The 26,645-nt window shown below is 37.1% G+C and overlaps 5 protein-coding genes across 5 annotated transcripts; 3 read left to right on the forward strand and 2 right to left on the reverse strand.

The window, feature by feature from the left end:
- The first annotated feature begins 3 nt into the window (after nt 1–3).
- On the forward strand, nt 4–6,688 carry LOC116604701 (putative GPI-anchored protein pfl2). Its single transcript, XM_032367416.2, has 3 exons — nt 4–251; nt 1,925–4,174; nt 4,514–6,688. Exons 1-3 carry the CDS (start codon nt 191–193, stop codon nt 4,579–4,581), a joined length of 2,379 nt encoding a protein of 792 aa, XP_032223307.2. The 5' UTR covers nt 4–190; the 3' UTR covers nt 4,582–6,688.
- On the reverse strand, nt 6,528–9,607 carry LOC5522310 (methylthioribose-1-phosphate isomerase). Its single transcript, XM_001641895.3, has 3 exons — nt 9,390–9,607; nt 8,014–8,665; nt 6,528–7,392 (listed from the first exon to the last, which is right to left on the reverse strand). The coding sequence occupies exons 1-3, from the start codon at nt 9,519–9,521 to the stop codon at nt 7,124–7,126; spliced, it is 1,053 nt and encodes a 350-aa protein (XP_001641945.1). The 5' UTR covers nt 9,522–9,607; the 3' UTR covers nt 6,528–7,123.
- Nucleotides 9,608–9,806: 199 nt separating this feature from the next.
- Nucleotides 9,807–15,849, forward strand: LOC5522195. The gene is made up of 3 exons (XM_001642012.3): nt 9,807–10,094; nt 11,712–12,083; nt 12,432–15,849. Exons 1-3 carry the CDS (start codon nt 9,854–9,856, stop codon nt 15,548–15,550), a joined length of 3,732 nt encoding a protein of 1,243 aa, XP_001642062.2. The 5' UTR covers nt 9,807–9,853; the 3' UTR covers nt 15,551–15,849.
- Nucleotides 15,657–21,507, reverse strand: LOC5522194 (signal recognition particle receptor subunit beta). Its single transcript, XM_001641894.3, has 8 exons — nt 21,354–21,507; nt 20,769–20,863; nt 20,608–20,685; nt 19,193–19,278; nt 18,826–18,885; nt 17,658–17,734; nt 16,912–16,966; nt 15,657–16,620 (listed from the first exon to the last, which is right to left on the reverse strand). Exons 1-8 carry the CDS (start codon nt 21,451–21,453, stop codon nt 16,410–16,412), a joined length of 762 nt encoding a protein of 253 aa, XP_001641944.2. The 5' UTR covers nt 21,454–21,507; the 3' UTR covers nt 15,657–16,409.
- A 4-nt stretch (nt 21,508–21,511) lies between these two features.
- LOC5522309 (DDB1- and CUL4-associated factor 10) lies at nt 21,512–25,698 on the forward strand. Its single transcript, XM_001642011.3, has 2 exons — nt 21,512–22,742; nt 25,255–25,698. Exons 1-2 carry the CDS (start codon nt 21,767–21,769, stop codon nt 25,599–25,601), a joined length of 1,323 nt encoding a protein of 440 aa, XP_001642061.1. The 5' UTR covers nt 21,512–21,766; the 3' UTR covers nt 25,602–25,698.
- The last annotated feature ends 947 nt before the right edge of the window (nt 25,699–26,645 follow it).

The following is a 26,645-nucleotide window of genomic DNA, read 5'->3' on the forward strand; positions in this document are numbered from 1 at the left end:
ACATTCCCCTGCCAAAATAAGACATATTTCAATGACTGTACAGTAAAGCTAAGCACTGAGTTGAAGCGCTTCAGTGATTTTTACCCGTGCCCACGAGAAGGATGACGCGTGACCCACATCCGCGAGCATCTTTCGTCAATCGACCTTTAGTTGTTTTAGTCTACTGAGCAAGTGACCAACAAATCTAGTCATGACGCGAATGACAACAAGTCTTCTGCTTTTACTCCCTCTTGTCACCGGCCAGACATCACGTAAGAAATAATCAATGTCATCACAATACATTTGAACGTTATGTGAGTCTTATCAGTCATCTGACTAAGACGTTTTTCAGTTGAAATCTTATTACATACACCTTTCATATATCGCAATTCGCAAGCCTTTGACAAGGCTATTCGACGTGTTCGTCAGCTTTACCTTACTTAAGTTTCTTTACTTAAGTAATATAATTAATAAACGAAAAATAATAAAATAAATCCGAGGTTCGTAACTATTTCATTTGTAACTATTTCTTAGAGTTGTTTTCAAGACCCCTGGAATACTTTTTAGTTTATTTAGTACTAATATCCATTTTAATGTCTTTGTTCTCTTTTGTTCTGGCTTGACTATTACTAACAACGACATTTTGTTGCACGGGATTTTGAAAACTACTCTATTTGTACAGTGTTTATTTTAATCTTTATTCTTAAACAACTTTAAGATGCATAAAACCCTTACCATACCTTCTGTCAAGGATGTGGTATGCAGCGAATATTGTACCGATCGTGGTGTTGTGTCCTACCTTATACACTCTTTTCTTATTTAAACGTCACGTTTTTAATTGAGGCTGGGCCGTTCTTATTTTTGAAGCATTTTAAGGCTAAAAATAGTCAACAATGTTCTAAAATTTTAGTGAATCTAGAAATATAATACCCAATAAATTATCAGGAAGAGGATTAAACAAATGATCAAAAGCAATATTTCATTAACACAATTTTATTCTGCATTTTAGAACACATCAGACAAACAAAGAAATATTTTTAAAAACAAGCAATATTTAAAAAAAAAATGTATACATCATGTGATTATTTTCTATAACAAACAGCGACCAATACATGTTTGACAAGGTCTGCCGAACCCACGGAAAAGTATGCATCTATTTTGGTGCCGCTTAGATTAGTTTTGATATAGGCATTAAGAAAAAGCTGGTGTCGTGCTAACAAGCACATACAGCATGCGGAACCCATCAATATATCTAAGTGTTCCTTTTTTACCCTTCAAGTGTTTTTAGACCACACCATCGCAATGTAGGTGTTAATCTAAGTCAAATGCTTTCCTTTAATGAAAAAAGACGATAAATGTAGATCTAACCATACTTATTTGACAAAGGATACTTTTATTGCTATAAATATAGTTCAGACAATTCTTCCAGAAATATCTTATTAATTGCACTAACGACTGATAGTATTTCGACCGGTTGATGACGTTAAGAGGGAAGCACCTCGTCTACTGCATTGTCTGTCAAGTGTTTGTTTCAAGGCATACCAATATAACTCCTTTCTCACATAACACATATTAACATCAGAAAGCATTCGCAGTGTCGACGAAACTGGGTCGAGTCGCCTCTGCAGTTAAGTATTTAAAAGCTAAAAAGATACACCCTGTGAAACAAAAAATTCAAAAAGGAATAGCTACGCTACTGAATAGATTGGAATTACTTTTTAAAAACTGTACACCTATTTCAAATAACGTTACACTCGGAAGTACCTTAAGCCGTGTAAACAGCACCAACAAGACGGGCTGTAATGCTGGCGCGGTGCAAAAAAAAAAAAAAATTTTGAAAAATCGTGAAAAGGATCATATCAAGGGATGCGTTTAGGCAAAAGTGCAAGAACGAGTTTTAAAGAAAAAACTGCAAATTATTTATATGATCAATTGTTTATTTCAGTGATCAACGATTCCAGAAGTGAAGATGCTATTTCTGATAGCATGGCTCAAACAACCAGTCTTAGTGTAATAAACAATCCTAGTATGTTTATAACAAGCAGTCCTAATGTCAGTATGACAAGCAGTCCTAATGTCAGTATGACAAGCCGTCCAAGTATCAGTATGACAAGCAATCCTAGTATCAGTATGACAAGCAGTCCTGAAGTCAGTATGACAAGCAGTCCTAGTATCAGTTTGACAAGCAGTCGTAATGTCAGTATGACAAGCAGTCCTAATGTCAGTATGACAAGCAGTTCTAGTATCAGTATGACAAGCAGTCCTAATGTCAGTATGACAAGCAGTCCTAATGTCAGTATGACAAGCAGTCCTAGTGTTGGTATGACAAGCAGTCCTAGTATCAGTATGACAAGCAGTCCTAATGTCAGTATGACAAGCAGTCCTAGTATCAGTATGACAAGCAGTCCTAATGTCAGTATGACAAGCAGTCCTAATGTCAGTATGACAAGCAGTTCTAGTATGAGTTCGACAAGCAGTCCAAGTGTTGGTATGACAAGCAGTCCTAGTATCAGTATGACAAGCAGTCCTAGTATCAGTATGACAAGCAGTCCTAGTATCAGTATGACAAGCAGTCCTAATGTCAGTATGACAAGCAGTCCTAGTATCAGTATGACAAGCAGTCCTAGTATCAGTATGACAAGCAGTCCTAGCATCAGTATGACAAGCAGTCCTAATGTCAGTATGACAAGCAGTCCTAATGTCAGTATGACAAGCAGTTCTAGTATCAGTATGACAAGCAGTCCAAGTGTTGGTATAACAATCAGTCCTAGTATCAGTATGACAAGCAGTCCTAGTATCAGTATGACAAGCAGTCGTAATGTCAGTATGACAAGCAGTCCTAATGTCAGTATGACAAGCAGTCCTAGTGTTGGTATAACAAGCAGTCCTAGTATCAGTATGACAAGCAGTCCTAGTATCATTATGACAAGCAGTCCTAATGTCAGTATGACAAGCAGTCCAAGTGTTGGTATGACAAGCAGTCCTAGTATCAGTATGACAAGCAGTCCTAGTATCAGTATGACAAGCAGTCCTAATGTCAGTATGACAAGCAGTCCTAGTATCAGTATGACAAGCAGTCCTAGTATCAGTTTGACAAGCAGTCCTAATATCAGTATGACAAGCAGTCCTAGTATCAGTATGACAAGCAGTCCTAGTATCAGTATGACAAGCAGTCCTAGTATCAGTTTGACAAGCAGTCCTAATATCAGTATGACAAGCAGTCCTAATGTCAGTATGACAAGCAGTCTTAGTATCAGTTTGACAAGCAGTCCTAATGTCAGTATGACAAGCAGTCCTGATGTCAGTATGACGAGCAGTCCTAATGTTAGTATGACAAGCAGTCCTAGTATCAGTATGACAAGCAGTCGTAATGTCAGTATGACAAGCAGTCCTAATGTCAGTATGACAAGCAGTCCTAGTATCAGTATGACAAGCAGTCCTAATGTCAGTATGACAAGCAGTCCAAGTGTTGGTATGACAAGCAGTCGTAATGTCAGTATGACAAGCAGTCCTAATGTCAGTATGACAAGCAGTCCTAGTATCAGTATGACAAGCAGTCCTAATGTCAGTATGACAAGCAGCCCAAGTATCAGTATGACAAGCAGTCCTAATGTCAGTATGACAAGCAGTCCTAGTATCAGTATGACAAGCAGTCCTAGTGTTGGTATAACAAGCAGTCCTAGTATCAGTTTGACAAGCAGTCCTAATGTCAGTATAACAAGCAGTCCTAGTATCAGTTTGACAAGCAGTCCTAATGTCAGTGTGACAAGCAGTCCTAGTATCAGTATGACAAGCAGTCCTAATGTCAGTTTGACAAGCAGTCCTAATGTCAGTATGACAAGCAGTCCTAATGTCAGTATGACAAGCAGTCCTAGTGTTGGTATAACAAGCAGTCCTAGTATCAGTATGACAAGCAGTCCTAGTGTTGGTATAACAAGCAGTCCTAGTATCAGTTTGACAAGCAGTCCTAATGTCAGTATGACAAGCAGTCCTAGTATCAGTTTGATAAGCAGTCCTAATGTCAGTATAACAAGCAGTCCTAGTATCAGTTTGACAAGCAGTCCTAATGTCAGTATGACAAGCAGTTCTAGTATCAGTTTGACAAGCAGTCCTAATGTCAGTATGACAAGCAGTCCTAATGTCAGTATAACAAGCAGTCCTAGTATTGGAATATCAAGCAGTCCTGACACGAAAGGTATGTTTATCTCACTGTTTTTATTAATGAAAATACAGTAAATGAGCAACAGCTTACTTACAGGGCAAGGAATGCCTATTCTAAAGAAACATTACTTTCAGTCACAGAATATAGAAATTATTGAAAGTAATAATTTCGAAAGTTAGTTGGAAACATACCTCCACACATCTGTATTGTTTCAACGTTTACCCCTCCCTTACTTACCAAAGAAAATCAACAAACACACAAACACAAAATAATTTGCTGTCTCCTCTGCTTACATATTTCAAGAAATTATAATAATTCACAGCTCAAATAAAAAAAATGAAACCCTACTCTTTCATTGTTTAATCTTTTCAGTAAGACCTACTCTTGACTGCATTATCAATGAAAAAGGTAACTTACAATACTTCTATTACAAAGTGTAGCCTTTTATTTGAAATTCAAAATGCATCATAATCTTTTATTTGCTGACATTTTTTATTGTTGACGTTTATATGGGAAATGATGTCAAATTATTTCAATTGTTTAAAAAATGTTGAATAAAAATGATTTTTTATTTGGATTATCAGAACCTGGTAAGGGTTGGACAAGTGTTTTCAGATTGCTGAAAGATAAGGTTTTAAGAATCTGAGATCTAGATTTTTCTGTTTTCAGAATACAGTAATAGAAAACAAATCTGAGTTTATTAAACTGATTTTCCAACATACAGTGTTAAAATGTATAGCAATTAAAAAACATGCTTTTAAAGCTTGTAATATTTGAGGTAGGAATGACTTGAAGATTGGAGAAAAATACAATAGTGAGACTCACTGAAGAAAGTATGAAATTCTGAGATATTGGCCATTTCTAAAGAGCATTTGCCAACAATCTGAGTGTTTCAAGCGGAGCGTATTTTTTGTGTTACAGTGATTCAGAGAAATAATGTTGAAAATTGTACAGCTTACCTAAGTCATTTTTTGTATAGTTCATGATTGGTGCATTTCCTTGGCATTATTTTGAAAGAAAATAAACCAAAAGCTCTTCTCAGAAAAATAAATTCTCTGTGGGATATAATTTTAGCCCAAATATCAGGCGATTTTCTTTTTCAAAAGTCAGCGAGGAAAAATAAAAATACCTCATTTTTCGCTTCCGAGAATATACTTCATAGGGAACAATAAAAGGGCCTGATATAAGGCATAAATAATTTGAAGGCCCATCCTGTTCACAAGGTCATTAGTATTGTTCTCTGGCAAACTTTTAACAACAAAATAAGGTACAATGTCACAAAAGCAGTTTACTCTGTATGTTTTTGTGGTGCCAACAATAAGCAGCTGCCACAAAAGCTAGTGTATACTACAGTATGTGTTTGTGGCAGCCATAATCGCTAGCGCAATACAATACTTGTTACAGTAGCCATAGTATACTACAGTATATTGTAAAATATGGCATACAGTATACAGTAGTATACTGTCCTGTACTATTATTACTTCTTACCTGACTGAGTGTTCTGTGGTACTCATGTTGTACTATACCTTACCATTAGGTGATACAACAGTATGTAACACCTGATGGTGTATTACATTATACAACAAAGTGTGCCAGCTACAGTATTGTGTACTGTAACATACCAATGATGCTATTGTATGTGACAACAATAGTATACAGTATAAATACGTGGTACATGTACATCATAGTACTGGATATTGTGACAACAGAGGTACTGTAAATTATATAATACAGTACTACAGTTGTTTATGTGAAATGTGTGGTACTATTATAATCATACCACCTGGTCTTATTTGACATTTGTGGTATTGTATTTTATTATTATATACTACTGGGTGTGATACATAATGGTACTGTTATTGTTATCATATTACAGAGTGTTAAAGTATACCTGTTTCACTGTAAATTATATTGTATCAATACCACTGGAGTGTTGTGACATGCATGGTACTGCAAATAATATAATATACCAATGGTTGTTGTGTGACACTTGTGGTACTGTATCAAATAACCTCGTACCATTGGATATGTGACACTACCTGTAGTATGTCTTGTTATGATGCTCTATATACTCATCATAGTTTGTGATTTAACATTGTGTCTTTCTGTTTTGTCAATCAATCAATGAATATGTGTTATTTGTTCCATTATATATGATTTCATAATTCTTTAAAAAACACATTATTCATGAAAATGTAGAAAAGATAGTATTTTAAAAAAATCTTTATGACCTCTTCTGTCTTGAAGAAAACAAGAAGAACTGCAATTTCAAATTAGTAGCCAACGAAGCTTTGCTCCCATTAAAAATCACTTAATCTCTTCTTTATCTCCACAGAAACCAAAAGATCGATGAACTCATGAGATCAGCAAACTCAATTATGAGTAGTCAAGGCTATTCTGCTTTTATTCGACATCATTATGCTTTCTCTCCACATAGCAAAGAAAAAATGTAATTTTACTGTACATTTAACTAATTCCTTGCTGTTTTGATCTGTTTTTATTCTACTTAGACAATACTGTTTTGGATGGGTCAATACACAAGATGACGAAAAAAAAAACTCCCTCATTAGCAACAGGTACAGTAAAGTCTTTAGCCTTTCTGCTTTTAACACAAAAACATTACATAGCTATACAATAAATGTACACAGATTATGTTGTTCGGATAGTTCTAATTACCATGGTAGTGGTGCAGGATCATGTAGTCCAGGGGTGGGTGGCAGCCTCCTCTATTACCCCATGGACAGAACTTTACAAAGGAATAAAATAAAATGCTGCCTGCTCCCCAAATTCAAGGAATAACTGTGGCCACCCCCCCCCCCCCCCCCACCCACAAAAAAGGGGGGATTGTATGGCCATAGGGAAAGAATGGAACTAACCTTCAGCCTTTTGCTCTGACATTGTGCTGCAGACTGTCTCTATCAAATCATACTTTAAATGTTCTTTTTTTCCCTCTGATTTTCAATAATGTCAAAATCCTTCGAGTCATCCCTTCAGTGCAAGCAGTTTGTCTTTCATCTCCTGAGGGGAGAAGGTCCCATGCTCGGTGACAATGCCAGTTATGAGTCCTGCAGGTGTTACATCAAAGGCTGGGTTCCAGACCCCAATCCCTGATGCTGCCACAGGTATTCCTTTAACAGATGTCAGTTCCAAAGGTGATCTCTCCTCTATCACAATAGCATCTCCATTGACCAAAGAGAAATCAATTGAGGTCACAGGAGCAGCTACATAGAAAGGAATCTCATGATGCTTAGCTGGAGCAAAAAAAGAAACATTTTCATTATGACAATTATTCAATGTATTGTCCTTTCAAACCCTAGACAAACAAAACACAAGTACATGAAAGTTGTCGCAAGCTTTGACTTGCACTAACTTGCTATGAAGTGGGCAAACAAAAAGCAAGTTTTGATGCAAGTTGGCTGTTTTGAGTTCCAGCACGTGCTGTTGACAACAAAGCCATTAGTGCAGCCACTCAGGAACATTAGTGTGTATTGGCTTTAACTACAAATAACTTGCATTTTGCATCTTGAGTTGAAATTGATTCTAATCCTGATCACAGGTTTCTTAAAAAAGAGTCAAAAGCTGACAAAAAACACTGGGTGCTGGTTCCTGAACATAGATGGCTGCTTTTGGAACACCCTGGAAAACCTCTTTTACTGGAAATCTCCTTTTTCTATGGGAAACAAAGCAATAGTCAAGTATAATCTTCATACTAATCAGATTCAACATTGAAAAAACATGGCCATTTGTTGGAAACACAAGAAAAAAGTTATAACGCCAAATAAACAAACAAAAACCTTTGTTACTGTATTTAGCCAAGATAAGATATGTAAGGCCATCATATCTTCTACGTAATTTAATATGTGAGAACTCACCTGCAAGTGCTAACTGATAGGTGCCAATCTTATTAGCGGTATCACCATTACATGCTATCCTATCAGCCCCCACAACAACAGCACTAATCTTCTTTGTTTTCATTGCCATAGATACTGCGGAGTCAGCAATCAGTGTTGATGGTATCTTTTCATACACCAGTTCATATGCAGTCAGCCTAGAGCCCTGGTTGTATGGCCTGGTCTCTGTGCAGTATACATGCTCAAGTTGCTTCATTTCATGTATGGAGCGTATAACTCCTAAGCCTGTGCCATACCCAGCTGTAGCCAATGAGCCTGTGTTGCAGTGAGTAAGCATGCGGACTGGACCACCAACAGCACCAAGAATACTCTCTGCTCCGAATTTCCCAATTGCTTTATTCTGAGCAATGTCCTCAGAAAGCATACCTTCTATTTTTGAAAGAAGCTTTTGTTTCATATCTTTTGGAGAACATTTGGTTAAATCTGCTACAAATGCAGTAAGCTCTATAACAGCATTGGTCATGTTTACGGCTGTGGGCCTTGCTGTGTTTAGATATTGCAGTTTTTGCTTCACAAACTCTGCAAGTTCTTCTGATGATGCAAAGGGTTTGGAATAGATTTCTGCGGCCAAACTCAGAGCACCAACAATGGCAATTGCAGGGGCCCCACGTACCTAAAAGAACCAAATTACAGTATTATAACATGAATACACATATTTGCATATAGTAAGACTTTCATTTTTCTTTGGGGGGGGGGGGTTGCTTTATTGTTGGAAGTTTGTGAGAGTAGCCAAAAGCAGACTTTAGATCCAAAAACCATGCAATTCAATTTCTAGACATGATTGTTTGCACAGTCTACACACATGGGTACAATATTATGGTGATATGATATAAATGTTCCTGCGATTGTCATCAAGGCCTTTCCCTTATCCAGCACATTAACTCTTCTATGCAGCTACATAGCTGTCAACCTTGCTTTAGGAAAAAATATTGAGAAAATACAGTGAATGTAACAGAAGTACCTAGATAGCTAATTCGGGAGAATACAGTTCATGTATGGATATTTCAAGAAAATAAGGCTCAAGAAAAGTTTGAAAATCTTAAGAACCCCGTCTAATGCGGGAGAGTTGACAGGTATGCAGCTATGTCAACCTGTGAGCTACCAGAAGACCACAGGGAGACTGAGTTGTGTAGGAGAGTTTAGGTGTGAGCAATGCCTAGTCTAGCCTGGTTTATCTGACAAGTGTAACGAACGATCACGTGCCGTCAATAATCATGTGCCGTCTGATAAATCAGGCTTTGACTAGTCTCACATCCAACAAAAGTGATAAGTTATAGATATAACAATTAGTCACGTGTGGTCCATGTGTACAGAAGTGAATACAGTGACCATGACACCTTCATTTCTCTAATAGCCTTCCAGCCGTCTTCTGTGTCCGACACGACCTCATACGTGGACTCATGAGGCAAAAGCAACTGATTCAGGATCTCGAGCCTCCCTTTTTTATATTTTATCGCTTCTAAGCTCATTTTATATTTGCTCGGATGCAGTCCTCTGTACCATAGTTCTACTTATTCCCGCTTTGTAGCTGCGTAACCTAGCCAGTTACACACAGGGAACCCAATTTTAGAACAGCAACAAAGGATGAATGGCGTTGCCTATGACTTAAAAGTCATAAACAAGTTATATAGATAGATGGAAAAATTACGAGAACTTGAATATATGAGCTAGATGAGAATTGAAGGTTTTCACTCTGAAATTAAACTTTTTTAGATAAAATGTGCGGTACACAAGAGTACCACAGGTAACCCAAAGCTAACGAAAGTGAAAGTAAAGAGTTCGGGGAAATTCCCTAATCAAAATGGCTGACATGCAAAGTCTTTATGACGCGGTCATAGAGGCTTTGAATAGCTCAGGCTCGCCGCTTACAATCGACGAACTAATGGCTTATACTGGAATAGACTTTGAAGCAGAACTGGAGACCGTGGTCGATGGGTTATCTAGGTCTGGGATTGTGCATTGTAGAACCCAAAATCCAAATGCCTGGGTACTTGTTCCTGGATCTTTTCATCAAGACGAAAACATGGAATGGCCTTTTCAAGGTAATGCTAACTTACTTAGCGTATGCTACTTGGTGTAAATGATTTCTGCAATGTGAGTTTAGTAATGATTTCGATTTTGTCATGTCACAAAGTTGTCACTCTTTCCTTATCCAAACATTTTCCCCCAGCAAATTCTAGCTATGCATCTGAGCAGAGGCCAAATGTACTCATGAAGGCAGGTAGCTCACACTGCCTAAAAAAAATATGCGGGAGATGCTATTTTATTATGGGAAGGGAGATGTAGAATAACTAGGATATCAATAGTTTTTTCTTCACAAAAAGTTAGAAAGTTCAATTATAAGCAAGAGTACAGTATTACAATAAGTTATAATAGCATGGCACAAGGGAAATTTAGTGATTAAATGTCTCTGAACTGAGGGAAGATTAGTGGACTTTAACTAGTCATCCTGAGGTTAATAATATAATACCATGATCACCAAGGAAAAAACTGGCAACTACAAGTAATATTAGGTTGGATGAGCAAACACTGTTCAATGAATCAGGGCATTGCATACACATTGTTTTATCCCTCTAGAGACCATTACATTTTTACAAATAATTCTCAAATCAAACATAGTTGTACATAGTTGCTCTACATATCTACAGTTTAGTTGTTTGACGTCATTAGCACGCATGTGTATCAATCAAAATCATCCCACATGGGGATGACGGAAATTTTGGAAACTAAATCTCCCTCATCATTAATACATAAAAACAAAAGAACCCTAGGTGATCATGCTATTACTTATGGTTATTATTATATCAGAGTTCATTCAGTAAAATCTTTTTTACCATTTTACAGGGGGTGTAGCAATCACAAATCACAGACCACATTTTCACAGAAGGAGTTAAAAAAGTGGTTTTCATGAATTACAGAAATTATATTATTATAGTGGCTTAAAATATAAAAGCAGAATGCAAAATCAATAAATAAAAAGTCATAAACATGATTAAAATTGCAAACAATTATTCTGTTTTGTATGTATATAGACCAAAAGTTACATTTCACTGATGTCAAGGTTTGAACTCGTGTTTTTTATGCAAGAGAAAGTTGTTAATTCACATGTCACAAGGACATAGGATATCTCATTAGTCATATAATTTCCGTTTTCACGAATCATGGAGCAAAATTGGGTCTTATCACAGGTCAAGGATAACCTTTCCCCGACCCCCTGATTTAAAAAAAAATTAGCATTTAACTTGACTAATTGACTACTATTGGCTATGTAATTGTTTAGTTGTCTTCCATTAAAATGAACCTTTAAAATAATGGTTCAAGTTACCATGAGTTTGAGGTTATTGAGGGTGAAAAGAATATAAGAAAAAAAAACTCGAGAGAAATAGAAATAAAGTTTTGGGAGGTTCAATTTTCCAAAGCTTCAAGTTATCAGGAAAAAAGTGGTCACAGAGGTTTGTTACCAGCAAGAATTCAAGAACCTTTTTTTGTCTACGAATAGTGCAATAGTCAGTCAACCATCTAGGATGGCAATTTTTGGTCAGGTTGTACAACTAACTTTACATGCTATTCCCAGATGAGAGTAGATTTTCAATTCTCGGCAGTTAGAAAACTACAAATTTTGCTATAATCATATTTAATTCCTTTTTTTTTCTGAGTAGATGAAAATGACTATTACAACAGTGAATCGCATGTTGACATAGACGAAGCCCCCATTGATCCTTGGGTGGATGAAGATCTGATTGATCCATATGGCAGCCTAGCAGACCAAATCATGGATGTATTGAGCGCAGGCAATGGATCCTTTACCATCACTGGAATACTTGACAATGTAGTGATGTCCACATGTAATACCGATGTGATGGACTGCTTGCTATCACTTGAGAGGCAGGGTGTGGTGGTGAAAGCGAGAAATGACCCACCATGCTGGCGGGTGTCTGAAACGGCTTTGCATGAGAGATTGCCCAGTGCATCATCTGAAAGAGAAGGGCTCAGGCAGGATAACAATGAGATGAGCACATCTCCCATCGCTGGTAGGTATTTTGATTTTGGATAAATTTCTGTTTGAGGGAGTTCATTCCCCTTAGCATTACAATATTCTGCAACATTTACCTGTGTTGATTTGTGTCCTTAATATACAGGTGCATAGGGCAATTGAACATGAAAATTTTGCCTTACCTTCTTAAAATATGATGTTTATCTTCTGGTGTGTGCATTTTGTTATTATGAATTAGGTAATCATTCTAAAAATGATAATATAAATATATATAATTAGGCAGAGAGAATTAGTGCATAAGAAGCAATGCTAATTGGGATTATGAGCAGAAGTATTGAGTTCTATGCTTTTTTTGCTTCTCTAATGTCTTCTTATTTTATTTAAGAACAAGCCGGCGGCCCTGTTAATGACTTTATGGGTAAACAGAATCGCATTATCCCGAATAACATGAATAACAGTACGTCATCTCAACATATGCAAGAAGGACAAGCTATTCATTCAGAAGAAAAACCCAAAATGAATTTGCAGTATCAGCAACAACCACAACAGCAGCGACAGCAGCGACAACAACTACAACAGCAGCAAATACAACACCACAAACAGCACCTGCAACAACAGCGGCAGCAGCGACAACAACTACAACAGCAGCAAATACAACACCATAAACAGCACCTGCAACAACAGCGGCAGCAGGAGATACAACCAGTTCAACCCAGCAGACCGCCTCCCAGAGGAGGATGTCCCCCTCCTCCATCCGCTGCACTCTTTCAATCCCTGATGACACAAAGCACAAGGCCTGCTGCCCCAGTTATTCTGGCAGGGTGCGGGAGGGCTATACAGAACCAGCCACCAATGAACCCGGCACCCACTCGTCATATACCAGGGATCGCACCTACTTTTAACAATCCAAGACCAATGCCATCTGTACGGCCAGGATTTCAGCAGCCTCAGACTAATGCCTCTATGACGTTTGCTGGACGAGGTCGAGGAAATTCGGCTAAAGGTTTACCTAGTCTTATGGATCAAATGGTGCACACCCAGAACAATTATCCTGTCAACGAGGGTAATACTTCTGACAGACATAACAATATAAGCGAAGAAACACCTCAAAACCCGCATAACACATCTTTTACCCCAACTGTTCCATCGTTTGGACGAGGTCAAATTCTGAACAGGATACAGAATGATGTAAACTTGAATACAAATCAGGTCAAGCCTAGTGTAGAAAAGCCCCAGATCCCCTCTTCCTCATCTTCAGGAGGACGTCCAAAGAACCTCCCTCCTCCTCCAACGGCAGGTTTATATCAGAATCTTGTAGACAGAGGCCCACAGTCGACCAGGGCAAGATTATCCCGGTCACATTCTAGTAATTCCACGAAAAGTTTAACTGCTCTAGAGTCGCGTGTATTAGAGTTTATGAGACGAGAGAGTCGCCCTTGTCAGGTGTTACAGATAGCCAAAAGCGTTGGCTGCCAAACCAAGAAAGAGGTCAACCCAACCTTGTACCATTTGCAGACGCTAGGGCTTATTATCAAGATGCACGATCATCCCCCGACATGGCGGCTTAGGTCAGAGACAAGTGCTCTGGACATCTCCCTCGAGATTGCAGAGAGACCGCGCGATGAGGAAGACGTCGAGTTTTATCAAGATGAGAGCCACAGCGCAGGACATGTGCTTCCCCAGAAGCGACCACACTCTACTGAAGGGCGCAGGGAGACTCCCTCTCCAGGGGCTGGGAGACAACTCGTGTCAAGAGGGCCACCGGCTCCACCAGCCCAGCTTTTGCAGCGTGACAGTACTCCTATGCAGTCAGCTGTAGCACCCATGCAGATGGAAGGTGGCTCGCAGTATTCAAGAGGAGTGCCTATGCAGACGGGTGATGGTCAACTGCAGCGTGGAACGCTTCTGTTACAGCAGACTAGGGGTTCAGCGCCTCAGAGCAGAGATCAAGCTATGCCGCTGTATGGGGGTCCGTCTGGTTCACCTTCTCCCAGATTCGAAGGACCTCAGATGCAGTCACTCTCTAGAGAGGCCTACGCTGCTATCAACAAAAACCCAGTAAGTGCCCTCAACGAATACGCGCAGAAGAACCGCATGGAAGTCGCCTTTGAGGTCGTCAAAGACGGCCGTAACTTTAACAGGCCACCTTTCACGATGTTCGCCAGGGTAGGGCCGCACAGATTCCCATCTGCCACATCAAGCAATATGAAAGATGCGCGTCGGGAGGCTGCCGATATGGCACTTCGGGCAATAGTAGGACAAAGCGCGTCTGGTTCTGGTCCAACTTCGGGTAGGTCCAAAGAGGTATTCTTATCACAGCCATCCCCTGGCAGCTTGTCAGGAGTTCGTACGCATTTTGATCTGATCGCAGCGTTGGCGCACCACGCGTTTTTGCAAATTGCGGCTTCCATCCCGGACAAATTTGCAGGTCGTAAGGTCGTAGCCTGCATTATTATGAAAGCATCACTTGAGGATTCCGGTCGAGTTGTGTCTCTCGGTGCTGGCAACCGCTGTGTGACGGGACAGAGACTAAGCATGGAGGGAAAAGTAGTTAATGACTCTCATGCCGAGATAATCGCACGCCGGTCTTTACTGAGGTTCTTTTACGCCCAACTGCACGCACATTTCGATGGACAAAAGTCTATATTTGAAAAGCGAAACAATAGCCGTAGGTTGGCCGTACGGCAAGGCGTGTCCTTCCATTTATACATAAGCACTGCACCTTGTGGTGACGGAGCCCTGTTTACACCAAGAGAGGGATTGAACACTGATCTCTCGGAGAGTAAAATGGAACATAAGCCAGCTTTCACGTCCAAGCTACAAGGAATTCTGAGAACCAAGATCGAAGACGGAGAAGGTACGATTCCGGTGGACCCATCGGACGGGCCTCAAACATGGGACGGACTGGTTCAGGGTGGCAGGCTCCGGACTATGTCATGCAGTGATAAGATTTGTAGGTGGAATGCGTTGGGTCTACAGGGCGCGTTACTCAGTCACTTCATCGAGCCGGTATATCTAGAGTCGCTCACATTGGGTTACCTATACGACCACGGGCACCTCGCGCGGGCAGTCTGTTGTCGACTCCAGCACAAGGTGGACCTAGGGGCGGAGCTCACGGGCTCGTTCCGCGTCAATCACCCATGGCTAGGACGCGTGACTGCCTACGATCCACCGCGCGAGACGGAGAAAACAAATAACCTGAGCGTGAACTGGATGCACACTGACACGTGCGCTGAGGTCACCGATGGGAGGACTGGGGCGTGTCTGACGCGCACTAACAACAGCTTCACGCCCTCGCGGTTGTGCAAGGCCGCGTTATTCGAGTCGTTTAAAGAACTGTGTCAGAGAACTGACAGAGAAGATCTGCTTCACGCTGACACTTACAGCCAAGCTAAGCAAATGGCGGTGGAGTTCCAGAATGCTAAGCGAGAACTCTTTGAGTGCTTTCAGAAGTCAAGATATGGGCAGTGGGTCAGTAAGCCAATGGAGCAAGAAATGTTTTAGGATGCATCCTTGGCATCAAAAGAATGTGTGCTTCTATAGCAAATAGTTGTCCTGCAGGCGACCGTTCGCAATTAGGAAATACATAATTAAAGAGACTGCTAGGCACTTGGATTCACATTTTTATTTCATATTTTACTTGTTAATGTCTTTTTTTATTTCAATCATTACTTGTTCATGATTTTCGTTGAGTAAACTTAAAGTAGTTAGACTATATAGGTTTAGACACATAAACACTACGATGTTTAGAAAACTACACAGGTTAAAATGGAAGTTTCCAGAATAAAGCTCTTTCTCGAGTAGTCTGGCCCTTTTGTCTTTGTTTCCACAATGTTATCACATGCATTTGGACTACAAAGACCGTCATCGGGTGCGTTATCGGATGCGAGCGTTTGGACTACAAAGATCACGTCTATAGTACTACAAATGAATAAAGTGAAGTAAACAAATGCAAGAACTAGTAAAAGTCCAAGTTTACTTGGACAAAAGTTCAATCGCTATGCGAACGTATATTTCACTGTTCGTCCCCTCTTTTTAATCAGTCCCACAATAAAACACTTGTCAGCTGAGTCGTGTACATAAAGGATTAGACAGCCTAGGTCGGTGGTTATGCATTGCCTTTATTATATTATTATATACTTAAATTATAACAATATCTACGGTCTGGTGGTTTAGTACGTAACTCACTTTAAACAACGAAAAACTGCCAAGAATATGTTCATTTTGTCTTGATCGCTGAAACCAACTCTGGACTGATTTTGGATAAGAACCCCAAAATCTAAGAGCCAAATCAGGCTAGACTGCAGAAACATAATATACAGGAGTTCAGCACTTGGCACTATTATACAGTATTAGCTAGACCTTAAACAGCTTTTTCTATCCAATCATGCAAAGCATCTATTTGTGGATTTTTGTTATCTGCGTTACCCTTAGCACTACACTCGACAAACTCCACCTTGACGGGTTCAACATCCGCAAACTCAAAGTCCTTGCCCTTCTTCCCTACTAGAGCACTCTTGGACGAGCCATCAAGCCCTTGTAGGGCTGCAGAACGGGTGACGCGCTGAGTGTTGCTGCGGAATAAGTAATATTATCATCTGGCTATGGGAAAAATGCAATGTAAAAACATGGAAATGAAATGAATGATTGATTTTTCCAAATCCACTTTATCCAACACTGTACTACTCAATAAAACACTAGTCAGTGAACCCCTTGGTTCAACCACAACTTACCATTTTCTTGATTGATTATTTCACCTGATTACATGCGGGGTGATGGGTAGTTTAGTACTGTTTAGCATAATTCACGGCAGCTATCGTCCACTAGTAATAAAAGTAGGCCTGAGCTATATAAGAAGTACTTACATTTCCTTTTCCAGCTGTGCTTTAATGGCTCGTGCTGATTTCGCCATTGCAAAATCTATTGAGAAAAGCGATTGTGTTCAACAATTTTATTTTTCAACATACAGTATTACAGCAATACTGATTTTGTTTCTGCAGTAACACATGATATAGTATATGGTATATCTCATGCATGAGAAGTGCATTAAAAGCAATCTAAGAGAAAATACCAATTTCTGCAACCTTTTCATCCATAACAGGGCGATTTTAAAATGGAGGGGTGAAAAATTACCGGATAGACAGCTTATAACTGATCAAGTGGTTCTTGGTAGGTCACTACATACAATACTTCATGCCGAATTAGATTTGTCGCATCAGCAAAATCAAGCTATTTGCTACAAACAAAGTAATTTTTTTACTCAAAAATGGCGGGGAGGGGGGGGGGGGGTGGTATCCACCCCTGCATAACAACAGTACCCACCCATTAGCATCATGCTAAATAAGTAAATGGTTTATGCCCCCTCGCTTGTGTCAGCAATACAAAATTCTGGATAAAAGCATTTTTGAAAAACAGCAAGGGACCAGTTGTTCATCTACTGTAGTTTGTCTCATTTGGGCCATACAACTGAGCAAATGAGCAAGAGAACTGCGAAAAGCAATGTAGGGTTTTCTAAGCTTTACATCCTCTAATGTTGGGTTATTGAGAAGATTGTGGCCCCAGGGAACTCATGACATATCCCCTTTAAGAATGCACTGAGCAAGTTGCATACCCTGCTTGTTGCAAACCACAAGTATTGGCACAGCTGCCCTCATTAGTGTTTTATGGCTAAGAATATCATACATCTGCCTGTATTTTTAAAGAAAAAGACGACAATCAAACAAATTAGTATTAATGGCATACAATAATTAAACATCTTGTATGCAATTCTCACTTTTTTGCCACCATAACAGCCACCATAACCTTCACAATCACGAGCAGCATTATCATCTAGTTGCTGTCAGAATGTTACCTCTTATCTGTTCAAATGCAATCACCATGACCAGCATCATAATCATCATCAATGCCACCATGCAATGAATGGAACAATCATTTTTTAAACATCATTTAACTATCTTCGTCAAGAACACTACAGTGGAACCTGGATTTTACGATAACCTCCAATTTACGATGGCATTCCTTTCTCACGGTGGGAAAACAGTGATTAGAAGTGAATAAGAATTTACCTCGATTTTACGATATTGGATACAACGATATTCTCGATTTTAAGATATAAATCTGTTCTCCCGAGCGTAATTTATACCTCGATTCAATAATATGAATGATTCTGTACTCCAAAGATAACAGTTACAATATTATATTTTTTTTACAATATTATAATTTTTCAGTAAAAGTTGATAATTAACCCGATGATATTTTCAATGGATTTTCCTTTATATCGTAAAATCAAGGACCTCTTTGCAACGATACCTCTATTTTACGATACATTTTCTTTCTCCCCAGGCATATCTTCAAATCCAGGTTCCACTGTATTATCATTAGCATCACCATAGAATCCTCAACATACAAAAAATTACAACAATTAACGGGTATTCCTTGGTGTTACGGCGAGCTTTGTTTTTGGTGCTCAAGGCCTTTGTACTCTATCCCATTGTCTTGTTCTAAGGTCTTTGTTTTTGGCTTTTGTCCCATTGTGTTTTTAGTGCTGGTACTCCGTAACACCAAAAAACTACCCAATTAACAGTATTGCATTATTATAATAACTACCAACCCCCCACCATTACATACAACCACAACCATGAGCATCATACTATAATTACACTCAAAACACTGAGCAATCATATAACCAAATAGTATAATCATCAAATACCCCAATAATATCTATCACGACTTCACCACCAGCTTCATGCTAATCATGATCATTATTGCCATAAACTTACTCTGCAACATCTCTGACTTCTCTTGGGAAGTTGACACTATCAACTACAAACAAGATGGCCCTAGAAAAAAAAAGAATATCTACTGGTACTGGCCATAACATAACTATCCTTTTTTCTTGAGGCAAGGCATTCAGTATCATTGTAGCTGAGAACTAAGATCACTCAACCACATAAAATAAAAAATTATACCTTTTTTTTCAAAATAGACTGTAAAAAAAATAAGAGCAACATTATTTAATCTTTTGTCAGCTGTGAGCAACAGAAATTAAAAAAAAATAGGTCATTGGTGAGCACTGAACCGAACTTCTGAATACAGTATGTACCTTCCTGTGCAATACAGTTTATATGCTATACATAATGTACATACCTAGCCTGCTCTTTGTATTTTTCCAAAAACTGGGATCTTATTCTGTCATGACCGGGAAGATCAACCATGTTGACTTGCTTACCACTCTGGGGGGAAATCATCAAAAACATCATAAAGATCATATCCCAGATAAAAACAACTTTTGATGAATACATATCAGGCGCCAAACGTTTCAAAATTCATTTTCACACTTATAGTATCAATTTGCAAATCAAGTTCATGGAGGTATCCTGTGAGCGCACCTCGGCCTTCATGTGAATTCCCAATATTCGGAAACAAAATACATTTCCGAATGAGAGCCGGCTATACTTGCATGGATTCTGTATACTTGCATGGATTTTTTATACTTGCATGGATTTTGTATACTTGCATGGATTTTGTATACTTGCATGGATTTTTGTATACTTGCATGGATTTTGTATACTTGCATGGATTTTTGTATACTTGCATAAATTTTTGTATATTTGCATGGATTCTGTATACTTGCATGGATTCTGTATACTTGCATGGATTTTTTATACTTGCATGGATTTTTTATACTTGCATGGATTTTTTTATACTTGCATGGATTTTGTATACTTGCATGGATTTTTTTATGCTTGCATGGTTTTTTTTATACTTGCATGGATTTTTTATACTTGCATGGATTTTTTTATACTTGCATGGATTTTTTTATACTTGCATGGATTTTGTATACTTGCATGGATTCTGTATACTTGCATGGATTCTGTATACTTGCATGGTTTTTTTTATATTTGCATGTTTTTTTTTTATACTTGCATGGATTTTGTATACTTGCATGTTTTTTTTTTATACTTGCATGGATTTTTATACTTGCATGGATTTTTTATACTTGCATGTTTTTTTATAATACTTTTTGTTAACTCACGGAATCTTTACATCCTAGCAAAGTTTTTTGCATACTCTTGTGAATTTGTATACTTGCAATGATTATTTAATAGTTGCACGGATAGTTTGGCATAACTTGATTTGCAAATTGATACTATAGTGCAAAAATGAATTTTGAAACGTTTGGCGCCTGATAAATACAACTCAATTATTTTCAAGTCGAGAACCTTTATTTTATTGGTTAAAACCTCATTTTATACTAGTTTCAAAATTGATGCGCTAAATGTGACCATGTCCCCTCGGTAAAACGGTAAAACCTTAATTAATTACCATAAGCAAAAATTTTTACTGTGCTGTTATAAAGGCACCAATTCCTCTTTCTGCAGAGCTCACATCCAGATCCTATGTAAATGATGGAGGAGGCTTTAGATTTGTTTCTTCAAATTTGGTATTCCAAGTGCAATGAACATATTTTAGGAGTTATTTTTTTTCTTTCTGTGGATTTGTGTTGCAAATAGGCTAATGCATATTATTTGTGTGAGACTCTACCATCCTCTTTCATTTACCTTTTTTCCTTTCAATTTGTATGACCCAACATTCTCCTTCATAGACGTGTGGGTCATCACATGACTTCCATCAAGAAGCTAAAAGGATATTCACCAAAGATTTAGTGAAGGCATAGAAAGGTCACACCAACAAGAAGACAACAAAATGTAATCACACCCACCCTATTGAAAAGCAAGGTCTTGCCACTATCTGTAAGACCGACAAACAGCAAGGAATTTCCACGTCTCCTCTGCTTTCTGAGCAACACAAGTAAAACTAGAGCAAACAAGAACATTAATGTCAACAGGGTGGGCGGTTTGTACACCGTGGTGGATCTAAAGGAGGGGTTGTAACCCCTCCCCCTCCCCCTCTGCCAACCCACCACAACCACCCTATGAGATAAAAAAAACATTAAATCAAAATTTTTCAACAACTTCTCACCAGACCATCCAAATGCCCCTTCTCAATTTTTCAAATTTAAATTAGTCTGACTCTTATTTTTAATGGGAAATCTAAAATTTTGACTAGGGACATGTTATTTTATAGACGACAGAAATAAACAAATAACAGGGCATGTCTTAGTATTGTGGATTAATAAATAGATCTATACACTTTCTCACTTCAAAAAAAAATGGGAAGTGTAGAGTATAATAAAATGACATTAAGCTTAAATGGTGTAGGTTACTATGAATGGCCAATCGATAAATAAATCAGTTCAAATATGAAAGTGAAGGCATAATTAACGACGAAGTAAAACAATTCTTACCTATAGTACATAAAACAACAACAACCCCTGTAACAAGCGCTATGAATTCCCCGTTTGGGCCTTCAAAGATCTGACGGAGACTAGAAGTGCCGGCCGCCATGATGGATGAATCATCAAAGAAAGTGAACAAAAAGAACACTAACCACAGGAAACCCATGACAGAGACTGGGTTCGAGGTGCCCTACACGTTAGAGGAAAAACCCAAGATGGCGGCCGTCGTCAAAGATTTCTCGAGTTTAATTGGGAATGAAAAACTGTGAAAATTGCAATGCACTGGGGCATTTTCAACGGAATTTTCGAACGCCGATAAATAAGTATCTCTTCTCTTAAAATGACAACGAACAATGTAGAACGACGCTAGAAAACTAAGGAACATATGAGGTGCAAATTGCGCCTAAAATTAAGTTGACATTATGGGAGAGTTTAAAATCAAGACAGAGTACAACTTCGGTTCCTCAAGAAGTACGAATTCTCCGAAAGCATGGAGTTCTCTGATGTACCTCACCGAGCGCGAGAGGGGTGCTGCGTACAAGAACGACTCGGTCATGGCCCGTTACTACAAGTATATCGCCTTACGAAAAATCTGGGATCCACAAAGCACAGCTGTGGAAGAGGGCCATGGAGCTGTATTCAATATAGAATTCTCTCCTAATGGGAGCTTGCTTGTGGCGGCATGTGAACGGGCAAGCTTCCTTGTTTTTGACCCAGTCAGCCAACAGTTAATCAAAAGCAAACGCAAGGCGCACAGTGATTGCGTTAATTGTGTGAGGTTTCTGGACTCAAGATCTTTTTTGACTTGTTCAGATGACAAGACAATATGCCTATGGGATGCTCGCAATCTGAAGTCTAATGTTTTTAGTCTTGTTGGTCACACCAGCTGGGTGAAGAGTATAGAATATTGTAGAGAATCTGGTAAGCTAGTAACCTCTGCGTTTGATGACACTATACGTACTTGGGATCTCAATCGGTACATGGAATCTGGAAACCCTCGTGGGAAGGTGCTTCTCAATGTATCAAACTTGACACGCATGAAGCTAACCCCTTGTGGTGGTAAAATGATTATCTCTTCAATTCCTGGACATTTGGTGGTGATACACAATCTTGACTTGGATTTCCTGGAAAAACACATGGATGAGCACACTTTACCCTTTTGGAGCTTCCCAGGGAATCAGCCAGGAATGAGTATACCTAACCAGAACAAACCATGGACTGCTAAGAATAAATTTGAGGTGATAGCAGAATTTCCAGACAATGTTATACCTTGGTGTATCTCATCCCTGGAAATACACCCACAGGGTTGGTGCGTAGTGTCACGTTATTCTAGTGCTGGATGGAACCAGGAGTGGACTGCCGTCTATGATATACAGACCTCACATCTCAAGGACTCTGGTAGGAATATTGCCTAGCATACCTAAATAAGTCTACTACTTGAACCATGGAGTGTTATGCTAAATAGTGGGTTTTTGGGGGTTTACCTCGCAGGGACCTCGCATCCGTTAGCAGCCCCCCTCCCATCACATTGTGATTGCAGCCTCTAAATAAATAAATAAATAAATAAATAAATAAATAAATAAATAAATAAATAAATAAATAAATAAATAAATAAATAAATAAATAAATAAATAAATAAATAAATAAGTAAGTAAGTAAGTAAGTAAGTAAGTAAGTAAGTAAGTAAGTAAGTAAGTAAGTAAGTAAGTAAGTAAGTAAGTAAATAAATAAATAAATAAATAAATAAATAAATAAATAAATAAATAAATAAATAAATAAATAAATAAATAAATAAATAAATAAATAAATAAATAAATAAATAAATAAATAAATAAATAAATAAATAAATAAATAAATAAATAAATAAATAAATAAATAAATAAATAAATAAATAAATAAATAAATAAATAAATAAATAAATAAATAAATAAATAAATAAATAAATAAATAAATAAATAAATAAATAAATAAATAAATAAATAAATAAATAAATAAATAAATAAATAAATAAATAAATAAATAAATAAATAAATAAATAAATAAATAAATAAATAAATAAATAAATAAATAAATAAATAAATAAATAAATAAATAAATAAATAAATAAATAAATAAATAAATAAATAAATAAATAAATAAATAAATAAATAAATAAATAAATAAATAAATAAATAAATAAATAAATAAATAAATAAATAAATAAATAAATAAATAAATAAATAAATAAATAAATAAATAAATAAATAAATAAATAAATAAATAAATAAATAAATAAATAAATAAATAAATAAATAAATAAATAAATAAATAAATAAATAAATAAATAAATAAATAAATAAATAAATAAATAAATAAATAAATAAATAAATAAATAAATAAATAAATAAATAAATAAATAAATAAATAAATAAATAAATAAATAAATAAATAAATAAATAAATAAATAAATAAATAAATAAATAAATAAATAAATAAATAAATAAATAAATAAATAAATAAATAAATAAATAAATAAATAAATAAATAAATAAATAAATAAATAAATAAATAAATAAATAAATAAATAAATAAATAAATAAATAAATAAATAAATAAATAAATAAATAAATAAATAAATAAATAAATAAATAAATAAATAAATAAATAAATAAATAAATAAATAAATAAATAAATAAATAAATAAATAAATAAATAAATAAATAAATAAATAAATAAATAAATAAATAAATAAATAAATAAATAAATAAATAAATAAATAAATAAATAAATAAATAAATAAATAAATAAATAAATAAATAAATAAATAAATAAATAAATAAATAAATAAATAAATAAATAAATAAATAAATAAATAAATAAATAAATAAATAAATAAATAAATAAATAAATAAATAAATAAATAAATAAATAAATAAATAAATAAATAAATAAATAAATAAATAAATAAATAAATAAATAAATAAATAAATAAATAAATAAATAAAATAAAATAAATAGCTTATGAAAGGAGGGGATGGGGGAGAAAATCAGCTGTATACAATCGTTTGACAAAAGGTCGTAGTCAACCGGCTTTGGGACTACGCGACAAGCCCGCATGTAAGCTCCATATATTAGCCACTGCATAACTTCAGACTTAGACATGGTAGTGGTGGCTAATATATGCAGCTAGGTGCTTCAGTAGTTTTTACCCATGCTTACATGAGGGCTTGTCAGGTAGTCACAAAGCCGGTTGACAACAACCTTTTGTCAAAAGAATGTAGATGAAGGTTGGGTCTGACAGCACCAAAAATTTGATTCTCTACATAGGTAATAGAGAGGGTAGGGAAAAAAACGCTTTGTAATCCCATACACTCTAAGGGTGCGTTTTTTTACTCATGATTCCGAAATGAGAATGATCAGAATAGAAAAAGTTTGTTTATCCCACGTTCCAATTCCGGAATGGAATGATGGAATTCTGCTACCTGTAGCAGAATGAGTCAGATGCCATTCTGAACATTCTCTACCAACCATTCCCATTCCAGATAAGGAAATAACGTGCCCTAAAATAGCTTACTTTTTAAAGTTTTAGGTACATTTTGCAACAAAACAGCTGCACATCATTATGAGTTGAAAAGAAAAATGAGTTTCCAATACACATATTTACTGAAAAGTTAAATGTTGAGCCCTCGACTTACAGCTTTAATCCCCCCCCAAAAAAAAGAACAGATAAAGTTTCCAACACCAAAATGCACACATTACACAAAAAAAACATTTTTTTAATACCTGAGTACCCTCCTTGTGCTCAAAGGGTATATTTAAAATTACAGTAAATTTAAAGAACACTGCAGTAGATCTATTGTTTTCTTATTGCTGTGCTATCATTATTTGTTGTCATGAATAACAGATGTATAATTTCTCTTTGATCACCAAGGTCTGGAGCCAGTAAATCAAGATGGGGCATCCACCACACCTGAGAGACTAATCTATTGCATAGAAGAACCCAATGTGGCAAGGGGCTACATCAAAGAGCCATGCTTCAGTTGCGATGGCCGCACAATTGGTTCACCTTTTGGGAACACCTCAAGACTACTAGGGTTTAGTAGTGAATGTGAAGAGCTGCCAAAATGTCTGTTGAAAAATCCCTCAGAATTACTTGATTTGAAAATCCTTGTGAGTCATAAAAACCCTGTGCTAACATGTCGCTTCTCACCCACACATCCAACACTGGCAACAGGCTGTCTGGGTGGAAAAGTGTCTTTTCACTTTCCAAAACTTTGAGAAGTTTGCACAGTGGTTGATTCACAGGAAAGATTAGCCATGATAGATGGACTGTAATCTTATGTCAATGCAATAAATTATGCGGTTTATAAACTAAGAGAGGTTTTTTGTGATAATGTCTGTTCAGAAGTTCTAGGATACAGTCTAGTTGAAACACTGACATCAACTATTCCTACTCCTTTTCTTCCACAACCAAACCAAAATGAAAGCAAGATATATATTTCTTACACATCAGCTCGAAATTAAAGGGATTCTGTCACCCTTGTAGGAATGGGGGAACAGAAAAGGTCGTGGTGTTCCTGGCGGCTCAAAATAGAGGTTAAAGGGGTGGGAATACATCGAAAAAGGTCACCAGAACAAATTATACTACGATTCTACTGTCCAAAAACATGAGCTTTTGATTTTAAAATTTGCACAGGTTGTATAGTTACAATACTTGATCGTGATTTGCATGGAATGTTCAGCTGGCCTTGTTGTTGATAGCAAGTCTAGCATCAGATCGAGGCTCTATTTTAACCTTGCGCTCGCTAAAATCGAAAATTTATAAACTTTTTAAAAACGTCATCAATTGTTGTTAAAATGGAGTTAAAATTATCGATTTTAACGCGTTTTGGAAAGTTATTCCTTTCTTATTTGAAAGTGTGTGGGGGGGGGGGGGGGGGGGAGGGGGATGGGAGGGCATGTGTCGAGACGGGTTCGACACCGGTTGATCCCTTCGTTAGTATTTAAGAAGACGGTAGAGGCGGATCTAGCTTTTCGCTAAGGGGAAGAGGGGATTGGCTCAGTAACATAGGGGGGAAGGGGAAATTTATTTGTTACATATGGCTTTCTGGCATCCCGAAGGTATGGTTTAAACCCCCCCCCCCCCCCTAGATCCTTTGCTGAGGGAAGCCTGTGAGTCCTTAGAAATCCTATACTGAAGGAAGCCTGTGAGTCCTTAGAAATCCTTCACTGAGGGAAGCCTGTGAGCCCTTAGAAATCCTTCACTGAAGGAAGCCTGTGAGTCCTTAGAAATCCTTCACTGAAGGAAGCCTGTGAGTCCTT

This window comes from Nematostella vectensis, chromosome 3 (assembly GCF_932526225.1).
Source record: "Nematostella vectensis chromosome 3, jaNemVect1.1, whole genome shotgun sequence".
NCBI lineage: Eukaryota > Metazoa > Cnidaria > Anthozoa > Actiniaria > Edwardsiidae > Nematostella > Nematostella vectensis.